At 42.0% G+C, this 14,750-nt stretch overlaps 1 protein-coding gene across 1 annotated transcript in view; it reads right to left on the reverse strand.

The window, feature by feature from the left end:
* The window catches only part of PLPP4 (phospholipid phosphatase 4), a 97,889-nt gene that overhangs the window by 59,514 nt on the left and 23,625 nt on the right, over positions 1-14,750 (reverse strand). The window contains exon 2 of the mRNA XM_084635034.1: positions 4,305-4,413. Within this exon, the coding sequence (XP_084491160.1) occupies positions 4,305-4,413 (109 nt within the window). The remainder of the gene's footprint in view (positions 1-4,304; positions 4,414-14,750) is intronic.

The following is a 14,750-nucleotide window of genomic DNA, read 5'->3' on the forward strand; positions in this document are numbered from 1 at the left end:
GACAGACTTATAGCTTATACAGATGAAACAGGGGAGTTAGAAATCTTTTGAACGGGCAGGAGCAACAGAAGATATCAACAAAGGATAGAAGTAAAGCAGAAACTAAATCCAAAATGTTGCACAATCCGTCTGGTAACACTCCAGGTTTTCATATATTTTTAACAAACTGATGGATTTGTGATGGAGATTCAGAACTGTTCACATTTGCAATTCATTGTGTTGGCTGTTATTGGTCATTTGAAAACATCAATTGATAACCCCATGCTCTGGGTGTCCCGAAACCTCTGACTGCCATAAGCTAGGCCTGGCATCAGGGTACGGATCATTTGATAATTGCCCTGTTCTGTTCATTCCTTCTCAAGCATCTCACACCACCCATTGTTGGAAGACTGGATAATAGGATAGATGAACCATTGGTCTGCCTCAGTATGGCAGTTTTTATGTTAGGAAATCAATTTACTCATCAGTGCAATATATGTATAAGCTAAACCTGACCTACCAGAGATTGCCTTTTACTTCCATAATAGAACCGTGCAGGGCTCACATCTATAATATATGTCACAAGGGTCTAGATAATAACATCCCCCTCATGATTCAGTGAAATCTGCTAATATTGCTTTGATGGGTGAGACACCAGTAAAAGTCTAGCACATTCATTATTCATCTTGGCAGCCTAAAGATAAATGGAAGTTGCACAAATCTCCCAGAAAAGCACTTGTTGTTGTCTCTGATTACTTCAATAAAATCCATTGGCACACAAGATTTAATTTGTATGGTGAAAAATACTGATTTTTCACTTCCATGCTGCTTTATTGCTTGATAGCATACTTTAATGATTTAGGGCTAGATTGTATGCTCACCCTCGGAGCCTGTGTAAGGGGCAGTATAGCAGTGCGATCCTGGAAGCAGCATTGGGAAGGAGTCATATTCTCCCCTTACTCCAGGGGGGTAGTAATCTGCTACTTACCCATGCCAGAATACTACCCTTCCTGCACCACACCAGCTTAGCCCCACTGGCTGGAATGTTTAGGGGCTGGGACCATGGTTCAGGAGCTCAAGCAGGGAAGAATGCACATGGGTTGGTCAGGCTATGATCCAGTGGTTCTCAACCTATTTACCACTGTGGGCTGCATATGTGGCCCGCAATTCGTTATGTGGGCCGCATCCAATGCTACCTGTATGGCCCTGATGATGTCACATGGGCCGCAGCTGTGTGCTGATCGGGCCACAAGTGGCCCACAGGCTGCAGGTTGTGAACCATTGATTGGGGAAGGCATATTTTTCTATAGTATAGAAATTAGAGTGGAATCCACCTAAGCAAACACCTGGTACTGAGTAAAGCACTCACTTGTCTTATTAAACAGTTAGCAGATGTGATGGACTGTGTAAATGCCTAAAGCCACAAGGTGCTGTGCTGAGCAGTTCCTGGGAGGGGCACTTCCTCAACCTTCAGTGGGAGCTGAGGGTACCTAGCACTTTGCAGGGTCAGCCATGAATATCCCATGCATGCCTGTCCTTGAAGACACAGAACAGTGAAGTCCCTTCCTGTTCTTCCCCTTTGCCAACATGCAGATTTAGCCTAACTTGAGTCTGGAGCTAGACTATTCATGACTTTCCTCTGGACTTTAAAACTGCCCAGTGTTCTAAATGTAGGACTTTGTAACAAATGCTAAATAATTCTTTGTTTGGACATTCATTTTAAAATTGGTTTATGACGCTGGTAACAGGAAGCACCTTCAATTATGAAAGTAAATAACACGTGTGTGTGTGTGTGTTTTGTTTTAATTAAAGAAATAAGACCAACTTTCTTAATTCAAGGAGTCACTCACAGATGAGCTGCCTTTTACTGAGTGAAATAGTCTAAGACAGAGATGGGCAAACTATGTCCCTGCCTGGCCTGTCCTGAGCTCCTGGCCCCTGAGCTCCTGGCCAGGGAGGCTAGCCCCCATCACCTCCCCACTGTCCCCCCTCCCCTGCAGCCATGCCACCACAAGGACAGCATGGCTTGCGCCCACCCACCTCCCAGGCTTTCCAATAAGCCTATCCTGCTGCTCTGAGTGGCCTGGTAAGGGGGCAGGGAGGGCGAGGGTTGGATAAGGGACAGGAGGTCCCGGTGGGCAGTCAGAGGACAGGGGGTGGTTGGATGGGGCGGAGGTTTGGGGGGGTGGGGGCGGTCAGGAGACAGGGAGCAGGGGGTTGGATAGGGGTGGGGTCCTGGGGGGGGCAGTTAGGGACGGGGGTCCCAGGAGGGTTCATCAGGGGACAAGGAGTGGGGGGGGCGTTGGATGGGTCGGGGGTCCTGGGGGTCCTGTCAGGGGGTGGGGTGTGGATAGAGGTCGGGGCAGTCAGGGGACGGGAGCAGGGGGGTTGGATAGGGGGTGGGGTGCCGGGGGGGCCGTTAGAGGCAGGGGATCCCAGGAGGGGGCGGTCAGGAGACAAGGAGCGGGGGGGGGTTGGATGAGTCGGGAGTTCTGAGGTGGGAGGTTGGGGCGGGAAGTGGGAGGGGGAGCATAGGGGGTAGCGGCCAGGCTGTTTGCGGAGGCACAGCCTTCTCTACCTGGCCCTCCATACCGTTTCGCAACCCCCCCCGATGTGGCCCTCTGACCAAAAAGTTTGCCCACCCTGGTCTAAGCCAATCCGAGCACATGGTTACTGACTCACAGCTGCACTGGTGCTTTCAGCTGCCCTACAGTATGCCAAAAACTGGCATTTGGGGTAGGAGAAAGATAAGGATCAAATGTACCACCCTTACATTCTTGCTATTTATGAACCACTGGATGTCATCTATGACATCTAATGCATTATCTTTCCTACTTCTCCCACGGCCATTTTATTTTTTTAATGTGATTTCCACATTGCTGCAACCCCCTGCACAGTTATTCACTACTGCCCTAAGAACTCATCAACTATATGCCCAAAGCAAATTTTGGGCAGGATTCGCTGACCCTCGCACACTGAAGAGTAGTACCTTACTTCACTGATTTCAGTGGGGCTGCTCATGAAGCAAGATACCACTCTGTGTGAGAATTAGGCTCCTGGCTCCATCTGCCTCTATCTTTTTACACTGTTCAAAATGTCTGCTTTTCATTTAACTTTTTCACCCTATTGTGATGGGGAAATACTTAATGAGGCTTCCTCCTAACTTAGTAATAACTGTATCCTGGGCGATTAAACATCTTGGCCTTCAGCTTTTGACTTTGTTTGGTCAGAATAGGATTATTGTCTCGTAAATAAGAAGCACACTCAATTTATCAGCTATATAACTAAAAATATTTATTAACTTTGGATTTACTCTCTTGTCCAAAGACAAAAATCATCAAACTACATCATTTGTTTTGCCTTCCTTCTGAATTAAAGCCACTGACCTTAAAGACAAAAGACTCACAGGGAAACCCTGGCCCCACTGAAGTCAGTGGCAAACTCCTTTTGACTTCAAGGGAACCAGGATTTCCCTGAGGTAATTCCACACAAGCTGGTGGAGATACTGTAGGAATTTTTCCACCCGTAGAATTATGTCCACTGACTTCTAAAAATATATGCTCCGTATGTGGAGGTAACTGGTATGATGGGGGGGGAGGTACTCAGTGCCAGGGACTTATTTAAATAAGTGTAGTATCTCTCCACAATAAGTGCTGAAAGCTAGTATTGTAAAGGTACCTTGATATAAGTTGCTCCCACTAGCTTAAAACCATTCCTGCATGTGCATATGAACTCTGCTGGGCGTGGCAGGGTGAACAATAACACTGTCATGTCAGGTGAGTGCTAGGATTCTTGAAAACTGATTCTGTGATATACTGGGCACCCTGATCTCCCATTGACCCCTTGACTGTTCACAGAAAACCAACACAAAGGGGCTGTGAACGTGAGCAAATCACAATGTAGAGATTTGGGGTAAAATTTTCAAAGGTGCCAAAGGGCACTAAGAAAGGTAGTTAGGTGCTTAGGGATGCAGACAGATGCCTAGTGGGATTTTCAAAAGTGCCCAGACACCTAATGCAGGAGCCTATCATACCTCACATCCATTAGTGAACTCTTGCTTAAATCTGAAACAGCACCATCAATATAGAATTCAGAATATGGTACTTCCGCTCCTCCTGCACTGTTCGTTGCGTTTTTTCTAAGCATGCTCTGTAACATTTCTCATATTATGAATACGTTCAGGCTTACATGGTTTTGAATCTTATCATAATCAGAACCCAAGGAACAGTCTATATTTACACAAGTTTTCCTGTTATCAAATGAAAGTGTGTTTAGTTTACAGTTCATATAGCTGTCAAATGATCCATTAAATCTCTGGTACTTACAAACATGAGGCGTGTAGGTATGTTGTCTGATTGTACCAAAGGATTTTTATAAAGCCAGATTTCTTCTGGCTGGATAACTCTCTGGAATGGATCCAAAAACTCTGTAAAACTAAACATAACAATAAAAGATATTTTTTCCAGTTCAAAAAGATGATGGATATTGAAATAATAGCCTTGCAGAACCCCCTCCCCAAAACTAATTAGGACACTACAGCCATTAATCATCCATACATATTGCCACCCTACACCACTGTGTTATAGTTATATAACCTTCATACATATACACTCAGCAAAATGGTTCTGAAAATTGCATGAATTGCACCTTTTAAAGAGTATCTTAAACTGCACTCAAGGGGATAAATTACCATTATTTTCTACTCAAGGTACAAACTAGAACAGGATACCATGGGAAGAAGGTGCCATGTACAGAAAAAGAAAAACACTAATTGATAAGTCATAGCATCCAAATTTCAAGTCTTGGGATGCAAAGTTTGAGGTTCAAAAACTAGTAGTCCTATAGTCATTAGGCAGATAGAAAGATACAATAAAGAGAATTTCTCCCATTGACAGAAAGAACAGGATAATCTTTACAAAACATCTTTTCCAAAAGACACTTATCCCCTAAAAAGACCCAGTTGGCGACCTCTTTAGATTTGGAATATGGGCAAGTAACAGTGTCCAGCCTTTGAAGATGGAAAGAGCTATTACTGAAGTCAAGTCAAGTAAGTCCCTCCTCTCTTGTTCAGATACCTTTGATTGATTGTCTTTTAAAGTCTGAATACTTTAATTGGGTAGAAATGTCCTCCGGAACTTTGGGGATAACCTGGAGGTCTAGATTTATTTGTAGTTCTTGAAATATATCAGTCTAAAATCATTCCTCCATGTCCTCTGACCTGTCCATCTTAAGGCAAAAGTGAGATGCTAGAAAGATGGAAAAATTCAAGAGGAAGAAAGGATGTTTATCTTACAATTGTGGAATGCAGGTGGAGGTGGGGATGTGAACCAACTAAGAAAAGCAGGATTTGGAAGGAAATGGGATAGTCAAAAATAATGTAGGGCCACATTTATAAAAGTATTTACGTGCCTAGTGGGATGTACAAGAGTGCTTAAGCTCTTAACTCTAATTGAAGTCAATGGAAGTTAGGCACCTAGAATCATAGAATCATAGAATATCAGGGTTGGAAGGGACCTCAGGAGGTCATCTAGTCCAACCCCCTGCTAAAAAGCAGGACCAATCCCCAATTAAATCATCCCAGCCAGGGCTTTGTCAAGCCTGACCTTAAAAACTTCTAAGGAAGGAGATTCCACCATCTCCCTAGGCAACGCATTCCAGTGTTTCACCACCCTCCGAGTGAAAAAGTTTTTCCTAATATCCAACCTAAACCTCCCCCACTGCAACTTGAGACCGTTACTCCTTGTCCTGTCCTCTTCTACCACTGAGAATAGTCTAGAACCATCCTCTCTGGAACCACCTCTCAGGTAGTTGAAAGCAGCTATCAAATCCCCCCTCATTCTTCTCTTCTGCAGACTAAACAATCCCAGTTCCCTCAGCCTCTCGTCATAAGTCATGTGTTCCAGACCCCTAATCATTTTTGTTGCCCTTCGCTGGACTCTCTCCAATTTATCCACATCCTTCTTGTAGTGTGGGGCCCAAAACTGGACACAGTACTCCAGATGAGGCCTCACCAATGTCGATCACGTCCCTCGATCTGCTCGCTATGCCCCTACTTATACATCCCAAAATGCCATTGGCCTTCTTGGCAACAAGGGCACAGTGTTGACTCATATCCAGCTTCTCGTCCACTGTCACCCCTACGTCCTTTTCCGCAGAACTGCTGCCTAGCCGTTCGGTCCCTAGTCTGTAGCTGTGCATTGGATTCTTCCGTCCTAAGTGCAGGACCCTGCACTTATTCTTATTGAACCTCATCAGATTTCTTTTGGCCCAATCCTCCAATTTGTCTACGTCCCTCTGTATCCTATCCCTGCCCTCCAGCGTATCTACCACTCCTCCCAGTTTAGTATCATCTGCAAATTTGCTGAGAGTGCAATCCACACCATCCTCCAGATCATTTATGAAGATATTGAACAAAACCGGCCCCAGGACCGACCCCTGGGGCACTCCACTTGACACCGGCTGCCAACTACACATGGAGCCATTGATCACTACCCGTTGAGCCCGACAATCTAGCCAACTTTCTACCCACCTTAAAGTGCATTCATCCAGCCCATACTTCTTTAACTTGCTGACAAGAATACTGTGGGAGACCGTGTCAAAAGCTTTGCTAAAGTCAAGAAACAGTACATCCACTGCTTTCCCTTCATCCACAGAACCAGTAATCTCATCATAGAAGGCAATTAGATTAGTCTGGCATGACCATCCCTTGGTGAATCCATGCTGACTGTTCCTGATCACTTTCCTCTCATGTAAGTGCTTCAGGATTGATTCCTTGAGGACCTGCTCCATGATTTTTCCAGGGACTGAGGTGAGGCTGACTAGCCTGTAGTTCCCAGGATCCTCCTTCTTCCCTTTTTTAAAGATTGGCACTACATTAGCCTTTTTCCAGTCATCTGGGACTTCCCCCATACGCCACGAGTTTTCAAAGATAATGGCCAATGGCTCTGCAATCACAGCCGCCATTTCCTTTAGCACTCTCGGATGCAACTCGTCCGGCCCCGTGGACTTGTGCACGTCCAGCTTCTCTAAAAGTCCCTAACCACCTCTTTCTCCAAAGAGGGCTGGACATCTCTTCCCCATGTTGTGATGCCCAGCGCAGCAGTCTGGGAGCTGTCCTTGTTAGTGAAGACAGAGGCAAAAAAAGCATTGAGCACATTCGCTTTTTCCACATCCTCTGTCACTAGGTTGCCTCCCTTATTCAGTAAGTGGCCCACACTTTCCTTGGCTTTTTTCTTGTTGCCAACATACCTGAAGAAACCCTTCTTGTTACTCTTGACATCTCTTGCTAGCTGCAGCTCCAGGTGCAATTTGGCCCTCCTGATTTCATTCCTACATGCCCGAGCAATATTTTTATACTCGTCCCTGGTCATATGTCCAAACTTCCACTTCTTGTAAGCTTCTTTTTTATGTTTAAGATCCGCTAGGATTTCACCGTTAAGCCAAGCTGGTTGCCTGCCATATTTACTATTCTTTCTATTATCTCATCGGGATGGTTTGTCCCTGTAACCTCAACAGGGATTCCTTGAAATACAGCCAGCTCTCCTGGACTCCTTTCCCCTTCATGTTAGCCCCCCAGGGGATCCTACCCATCTGTTCCCTGAGGGAGCTATCTTGCTTAGTCACTTTTGTAAGTCCAATCAGGCATCTATCTGCATACCTTTGTAAATCTGGGCCATAGGAACACAAGCTCTGCAACAGAAACTCTCATCCAGGTCTCATAGCTCTTTCAGAAATCCACCTGAAATTTCTTGTCAATGTCATGGCTAAGGCTACAAGAAAGCCCAATACAATACAGGCTGACAAATAATATATGCAAAAAAAATCCCACATTAATTTGTTGGCTGAATCCTCTTTCCCCCATTTTCTTCCCCACAACCACCCAAATTCTTTTAAAAGCTTGAACAGAAATCTAGAATATTTACAAATCTGTGATGCACAATACATTGAGCCCCATTTCCAATGAGTCTGGGCCAAAAACTAAATGAAATAAAGCTGATACTTTAGAAAACCAGAAACTCTCTCAAAGGACTGCAATTAAATGAATCATAGCAATGATTTTAGGATTCTGGTAGTTCTACAATCAAGGTCAATAAACCCAAGAAAATTAAAAAGGCTAGAAATAACAAAACTTTTCCCTTTAGGTTACTTCCTAAAAAAAGAAATCTGCTGAGTCGAAAAAAACAACACACTTTCTCATGCGCCTGGTGATTTTTTATATTTTTTAAATTTTTTTGTGGGATGACTGGCAAATAAAGGATATTCTAAGAAATGCTTTTTTGTTTTGCTTTGAAGAAAGGGATTCAATGATTGTTTCCAGCAAATTTTATTTTCTTTTGAATGTATCAGCTGTATAAATATTGAGACATTCTTAAAAACAAAAATTGCTTCAAGTCAGATTTTAAACGTTCTCTGTTAAGGCAAATATTTTACATAGATTCAGTGGCAGATTTTCAAAGGGACAAATGGCACCCTAAGGTTAAAATAAACAATACACACACTTTCCATACAATATTTTTCTTGTTGGTTCGGTAGGGCCTAATCAAGTCTGTTTAGCTCAAACAGTGAAATGGTATCTTAACAGATTAAGAAGATTTTTGTTGTAAAAATTTTTTACAGATGATTTTTCTGTGCTCAGATAACTCAAGTATGGCTATGTTTGAGAACTTCTGACTCCTCGTGTGCTATAAAGTGTACAGTCCTCTAAGAAATATGTGCTTTGCTGCGGTTGAAAAAGATCAGTTAAGATCTAATTGTGATATAATACTGTTGCTCAGTGGTTGTGAAAAAATTCAGATAACTAGCCAGGACCCTGTCCTCCTGTCTGTTAACACGCACGCACACAAACACACACACACCATTCATGACAGCGGAACGAAGCTTTGGAGTCCAGTCTGACACATTGTTAAGCTAACTATCAGGTGGATTCAGGGTATGTCTCCATTTGAGCTGGGAGGTGTGATTCCAGCTCGTGTAGACATACGCATGCTAGCTTTGCTCGATATAGTACCTAAAAATGGCCATGTGTCCACAGCAGCACAGCCAGCAACTTGGGCTAACCACCTGAGAATGTACCCAGGGGTTTAGGACTGGATTGTTTTGGGGGCAGCTAGCCCAAGCGGCTACCCATGCTGCCACAGTTGCAGCTACTTTTAAGGACTAGCTCAAGCAGAGCTATCATAGGTACATCTATGCAAAATAGGACTCGCACCTCCCAGCTCCAATGAAGACCTACCCTAAGTGGTGAAAAAACCTTTCCATACCCGCAGCTCTGTAGGAAATGCCACCCTCCCGTTGGACTGCAGATCTGGCCACAGTGATGCATATGCTAGTTATGCTCACGCTGGATTATGGTAACACACCGCATCTGAGGTTGAATGTTGAAAATATGCAAAGGCGCCAGCTTGTGCAGACTATGGCTGCCGGCCTCCTCAGCAGGCTGCTATGAATATATCAGTGATTTTGTCTCCATCAGTAGCCAATCTGGAGAAGTAAACTCCTCTATACTAGGCAGAGCCGAGGACAAAATGCATGAGAGTTGGAGGTGAAGCATTCTCAACTGAGGGCATTCCATATGGTTTGGAAAGGATAGCAGTATTGTCATTCGAGTCATTCTGGGAAAGTTGAAGGCCACCAAGAATCATAGTTCTACTATATCTAAGGCACTTCACACCCCTGATTGTAAAAGTGGAGTGGGATAGGGAGAGCACGGATTGCTCCTGAAGGTGCTTATCCAGACATACATATATAGACAAGCACATGTGTCTGGATATCCAAACAATGAAACAAAAGCTACTGCTAGAATTTCAGAGAATGCAGTTATTGTAAGGTCACATCTTAAATGACACCTTCCCGCATGTATCTAGTGGTCTCAGTGACTCAAGGATCTGTTTCAAGGCACTGGAAAAGATAGACATGCCAAGGAATGCCTTGAAGCACAGACACACTCTTTGATATGTCTAGGCCTTGATGAATTTCCTCAAGCTATGAAGAACAATGGATACATGTGCATTGATGCTTCAAGGCATTGCTTCTGGCATCTAGTTGTATGAGCATCACTGCACTTCTTGAAATGTGTCACATTAGACCGCACATTTATATAAACACACATTTGAGTACATGAACAAACGACAGTAACATTAAAGGTTTGGGGGGCTTTCTGCTGCTTTGCCTTCTGTCTCCTTTTTTCCTCTTAAAAACAAAAAGTATTAATTAAACATTTGTTTGAGAAGTTAAACAAATGTAAAGAAATACAAATGTATAGTTCTCATAGCAATCAACACCCAACCACACTGCAAATACATATTAAGGCATAAAAGTTAACCCCTCAAAGGTAATGTGAAGTACTACATATTCAGAGGAGAACAAAGTGTAATTAATGTTAGCATATTTTGGTTCTAGCAAGAATCATAACTGAATTTTCTGATTCTTAAGCTTCCAAAATCTTTGAAATCTTCTAATGACAGATTTAATTTTGTCTCAGCATTTAACCAACAATTATAGTTATATAATTAGTAAAAACAATCCTGTGTCCACATAGCTTATTAAATTCGATTATGAATATGTTGCTTTCTTTTAATTGTTTCTATGAACTGTGGTCAGCTACTGCATTGGAACATAATGAACAAAAAGGAAAGCAATTTGCTGAAACTGAACAAGAATCAATTAGAAAAATTATAACTGAACAAAATGAAGCAGAAGTGGAGGTGGATGTTGTTGTGTGAGCAATAAAGAAACAAACAATAGAATGAGAGGGAATGAAAAAAAAGAGACTGTACCTGAAAAAAAAATCACATTTTTGTATAGAAAGACCAATTATTTTTCATACCAGTTCACATCACCGGTGGGCAACAGGATCTAAGAATTCACCAGCTTTGAATGTACATGTCCTATTAAATAATCATGTGGATACACTGGTTTCCTAAGTTTCCTGATACTGAATGATTTATGTTCCTTGGTCCTGTTTGATAGTGCAGGCTATTACTATTCATAAGATACCACAAGTTTGTTTGGATGAGTATGTATATTAGTAATAGATAGCTATACTCTGTTTTGCCAGGTCTTACATAAAGAAAAATGGTTTCTAGATATTTTGTATCATAAATCAAAACATAGGCACATCCATCCTTAAATAAAGCAAATCTTATGTTTCCTGGGTTGTAACTTAGAAAGTTTACACTTTATTCTTATGAACGATTTACTTGCTTTCCTCTTTCCCTCCCTTTCCATACTTTTATAGGTTTGGAAAAATGTATAACATTTGTTAGTAATAGTCTAACAGACAAAAAGACAGACAAAATGTTCAAATGTAACAGCCTGAGTCAAAGCCTTAAGTGAATGGAAAGACTCCCACTGGCTTGGATCAAGCTCTTGGGATATTTAAAGAAGCCTAAAGGAGTTAGACACCCTAATCCCATTAAAAGTCAACTGAAATTGGGTGCCAAGTTCACTTAGGCTTCTTTGCAAATCCCCGCTTTAGGGTCTAACCAATACACTCCTAAACTGGTAGTTAAGCACCTAAATAAAAGTGGTCTGATTTTCAAGGCACTGAGCACCAACAGTTCCTATTGACTTCAGTTTGATTTAAGGGTGTTCAGCACTTCTAAAATTGAAACGAGTTGTATGTAGGTGCCTCATTATGGATTTAAGAACCTAAAGCTAGATATTAGTGTTTAAAATGCTTGTCCTAAATAATGTTGTCAATAAAAACCATCCAGGGATACAGAATCAACCAAACTTCCTTTGGGCATCACAAAAATACCCACAAGGAATCTGGGAATTGTGCCTCCTCTGTAACAACTGCTACTGGCATTAAAAACCACAAATAAGGGCTAGGGTCGCTATTTAATGCATAACCTTTTATTGTTTCAAATTGACTGCGTAGGCTATCTGCAGTCATAGAATCATAGAGCTGGAAGAGACCTCGAGAGGTCATCTAGTCCAGTCCCCTTCAATCAAGGAAGGACTAAGTATTATACGCGTTGGCATTCAGCAGTGTGAAGTCATAAGGAACCAGGGACATCAGAAAGTGGCTGAGATCAGAAAGAGTGGAGATAAAAGTAGAACAGAAAGCAGAAAAACATCTCAGGAGAGTGACAGTGAGTGCAAAGGCAGAGAGAGATCAAAAAGAGCCCAAAGCCTACTAAACTTGTAATAATGTGTGGCTTCTGCTACCCAAATATTAATTGTGTCACACAGGGACAGAGACCGCATGTTTTAGTATGACATTACATTTAAGAGGGCTAAATGTAAATGTATACATCAAAGAACAAAGAATATAAGCCATATTTAGAGTATGGGGGACTCTATCCTGGCAAGTAGTGACCCTGAAAAAGATTTGAGGGTCGTGGTGGATAATCAGCTGAACATAAGCTCCCAGTGTGACACGGAGGTCAAAAGAGTTGATGTGATACCTTGGATACATCAACAGGGGAATCTCAAGTAGGAGTAGAGGTTATTTTACTTCTGAATTTGGCACTGGTGTGACTGCTGATGGAATACTGTGCCCAGTTCTGGTGCCCACAATTCAAAAAGGATGTTGATAAATTGGAGGGGGTTCAAAGAAGGGCCAGGAGAATGATTAGAGGATTAGAAAACATGCCTCATAGTGATAAACTCAAGGAGTTCAATCTATTTAATTTAACAGAGGGAAAGTTAAGGGGTGGCTAGATTGGGCTGTAAGTATCTACATGTGGAACTTGGACTCTTCAGTCTAGCAGAGAAAGATATAACATGACCCAGTGCATGAAATTGCAGCTACACATACTCAGACTGGAAATAAGGCGTACATTTTGAATCATTGGAACAATTTACCATGGGTCATCATTGACAATTTTAAAATCAAGATTGGATGTTTTCTAAAAGATATGCTCTAGGAATTATTTTGGGGAAGTTCTATGGCCTGTGTTATACAGGTCAGACTAGATGGTCACAATGGCCCCTTCTTGTTTTGGAATTTATGACTAGAGCTCATCAGATTATTTCTTGCAAATAATTCATCTTTATTTTTTCTGTTCACAAATAGTCCCAAGAACCGGTTGCAATGTGCAGTTGCTCATCTAATAACTGATGGAAATGTGTAGCGCAGGGAATCATTGACTTCAATAGGACACCACATGGTCTACTCACATGCCAGGCATTGCAAGGGGAGTGGCAAATTACGCACTATGGCTTATCCATAAATTGGTAGCTGTATTTTATATTTGCATTTCCTGCCACATGATGAATCACAAGGTAAAATTTTTCAAAAGTTTCTAAATGGTTTAGCATTTAGCTTATGTTCAGCTGATTATCCACCACGACCCTAAATATGGCTTATATTCTTTGTTCTTTGATGTATACATTTACATTTAGCCCTCTTAAATGTAATGTCATACTAAAACATGCGGTCTCTGTCCCTGTGTGACACAATTAATATTTGGGTAGCAGAAGCCACACATTATTACAAGTTTAGTAGGCTTTGGACTCTTTTTGATCTCTCTCTGCCTTTGCACTCACTGTCACTCTCCTGAGATGTTTTTCTGCTTTCTGTTCTACTTTTATCTCCACTCTTTCTGATCTCAGCCACTTTCTGATGTCCCTGGTTCCTTATGACTTCACACTGCTGAATGCCAATGCGTATAATACTTAGTCCTTCCTTGAATGCAGGGGACTGGACTAGATGACCTCTCGAGGTCCCTTCCAGTTCTATGATTCTATGACTGCAGATAGCCTACGCAGTCAATTTGAAACAATAAAAGGTTATGCATCAAATAGCGACCCTAGCCCTTATTTGTGGTTTTTAATGCCAGTAGCAGTTGTTACAGAGGAGGCACAATTCCCAGATTCCTTGTGGGTATTTTTGTGACGCCCATAGGAAGTTTGGTTAATTCTGTATCCCTGGATGGTATCCCCATTGAAAGTCAGGCTCCTAAGTCACTTAGGTGCTTTTTAAAAAATTTCCCCATGTTATTTTGTCTGTTCCTTGATTCAACAACCTAAGCTTTATAAACAAGAGGAGTCCGTTACCATTTGAAAATTACCTCCAAATTGGTCAAGAGTTTGAGGAATTTGTCGACTATTCATATTTATTTCTGTATTTATTCATTATAATCAATACATACATCCAATTTTTAAAATGCCTGTGTGCCAGAAAAATACTAGAAACATTAGCTGTGCTTCCTCACCCATAGAACCAAAGCTAATGACCCACAAAATGAATAAATCAAAAGCACTTGTCTAAATCTTCTTGGGAATAAAAAGAACTATGCAAACTGGCCAGCGGGAACTCTTCCAGTCTGAGAATATTTGCAAATATTTATTCCTGCTGGCATTTGCATGGTTTAAACTTTTTCTACAAACATTCTTGGAAATGAAACCTCCATCCCCTAAATGTTTGTGAATTCGGACCAGAATTCAAAAAGTACTGAATTTCTATGGGAACTGAGGCACTTGACTTTGTGAAGAATCAAGCCCTATCTGAGTCACCCAACAGCACACAGGAAGCCTGTGGCAAAGTCAGGAATTGAACCTAGTTCCCAGACACCCACTGTAGTAGCTTAACCACAAGACCAGGCTTCCACTCCAGCGTACTGGAAGGGAGCCCACTCTGAATGGATAAGTGCACAAGCTAACATGAGTTAAGACTCCAGAAGAATTAAATGTTCACAAAGGTGAATGAGTTTTATTTGCCAGCAAACAAGTTCATATCAAGAGAGAAATGGGTGGGGAAATAGGTCCCCCTCCAACTTCAATTTAAAATCATGCGTCCATTGCAAACCTGGGACTTATCATCC

Source organism: Lepidochelys olivacea, assembly GCF_965140295.1.
Source record: "Lepidochelys olivacea isolate rLepOli2 genome assembly, chromosome: 7".
NCBI classification, from domain to species: Eukaryota; Metazoa; Chordata; order Testudines; family Cheloniidae; genus Lepidochelys; species Lepidochelys olivacea.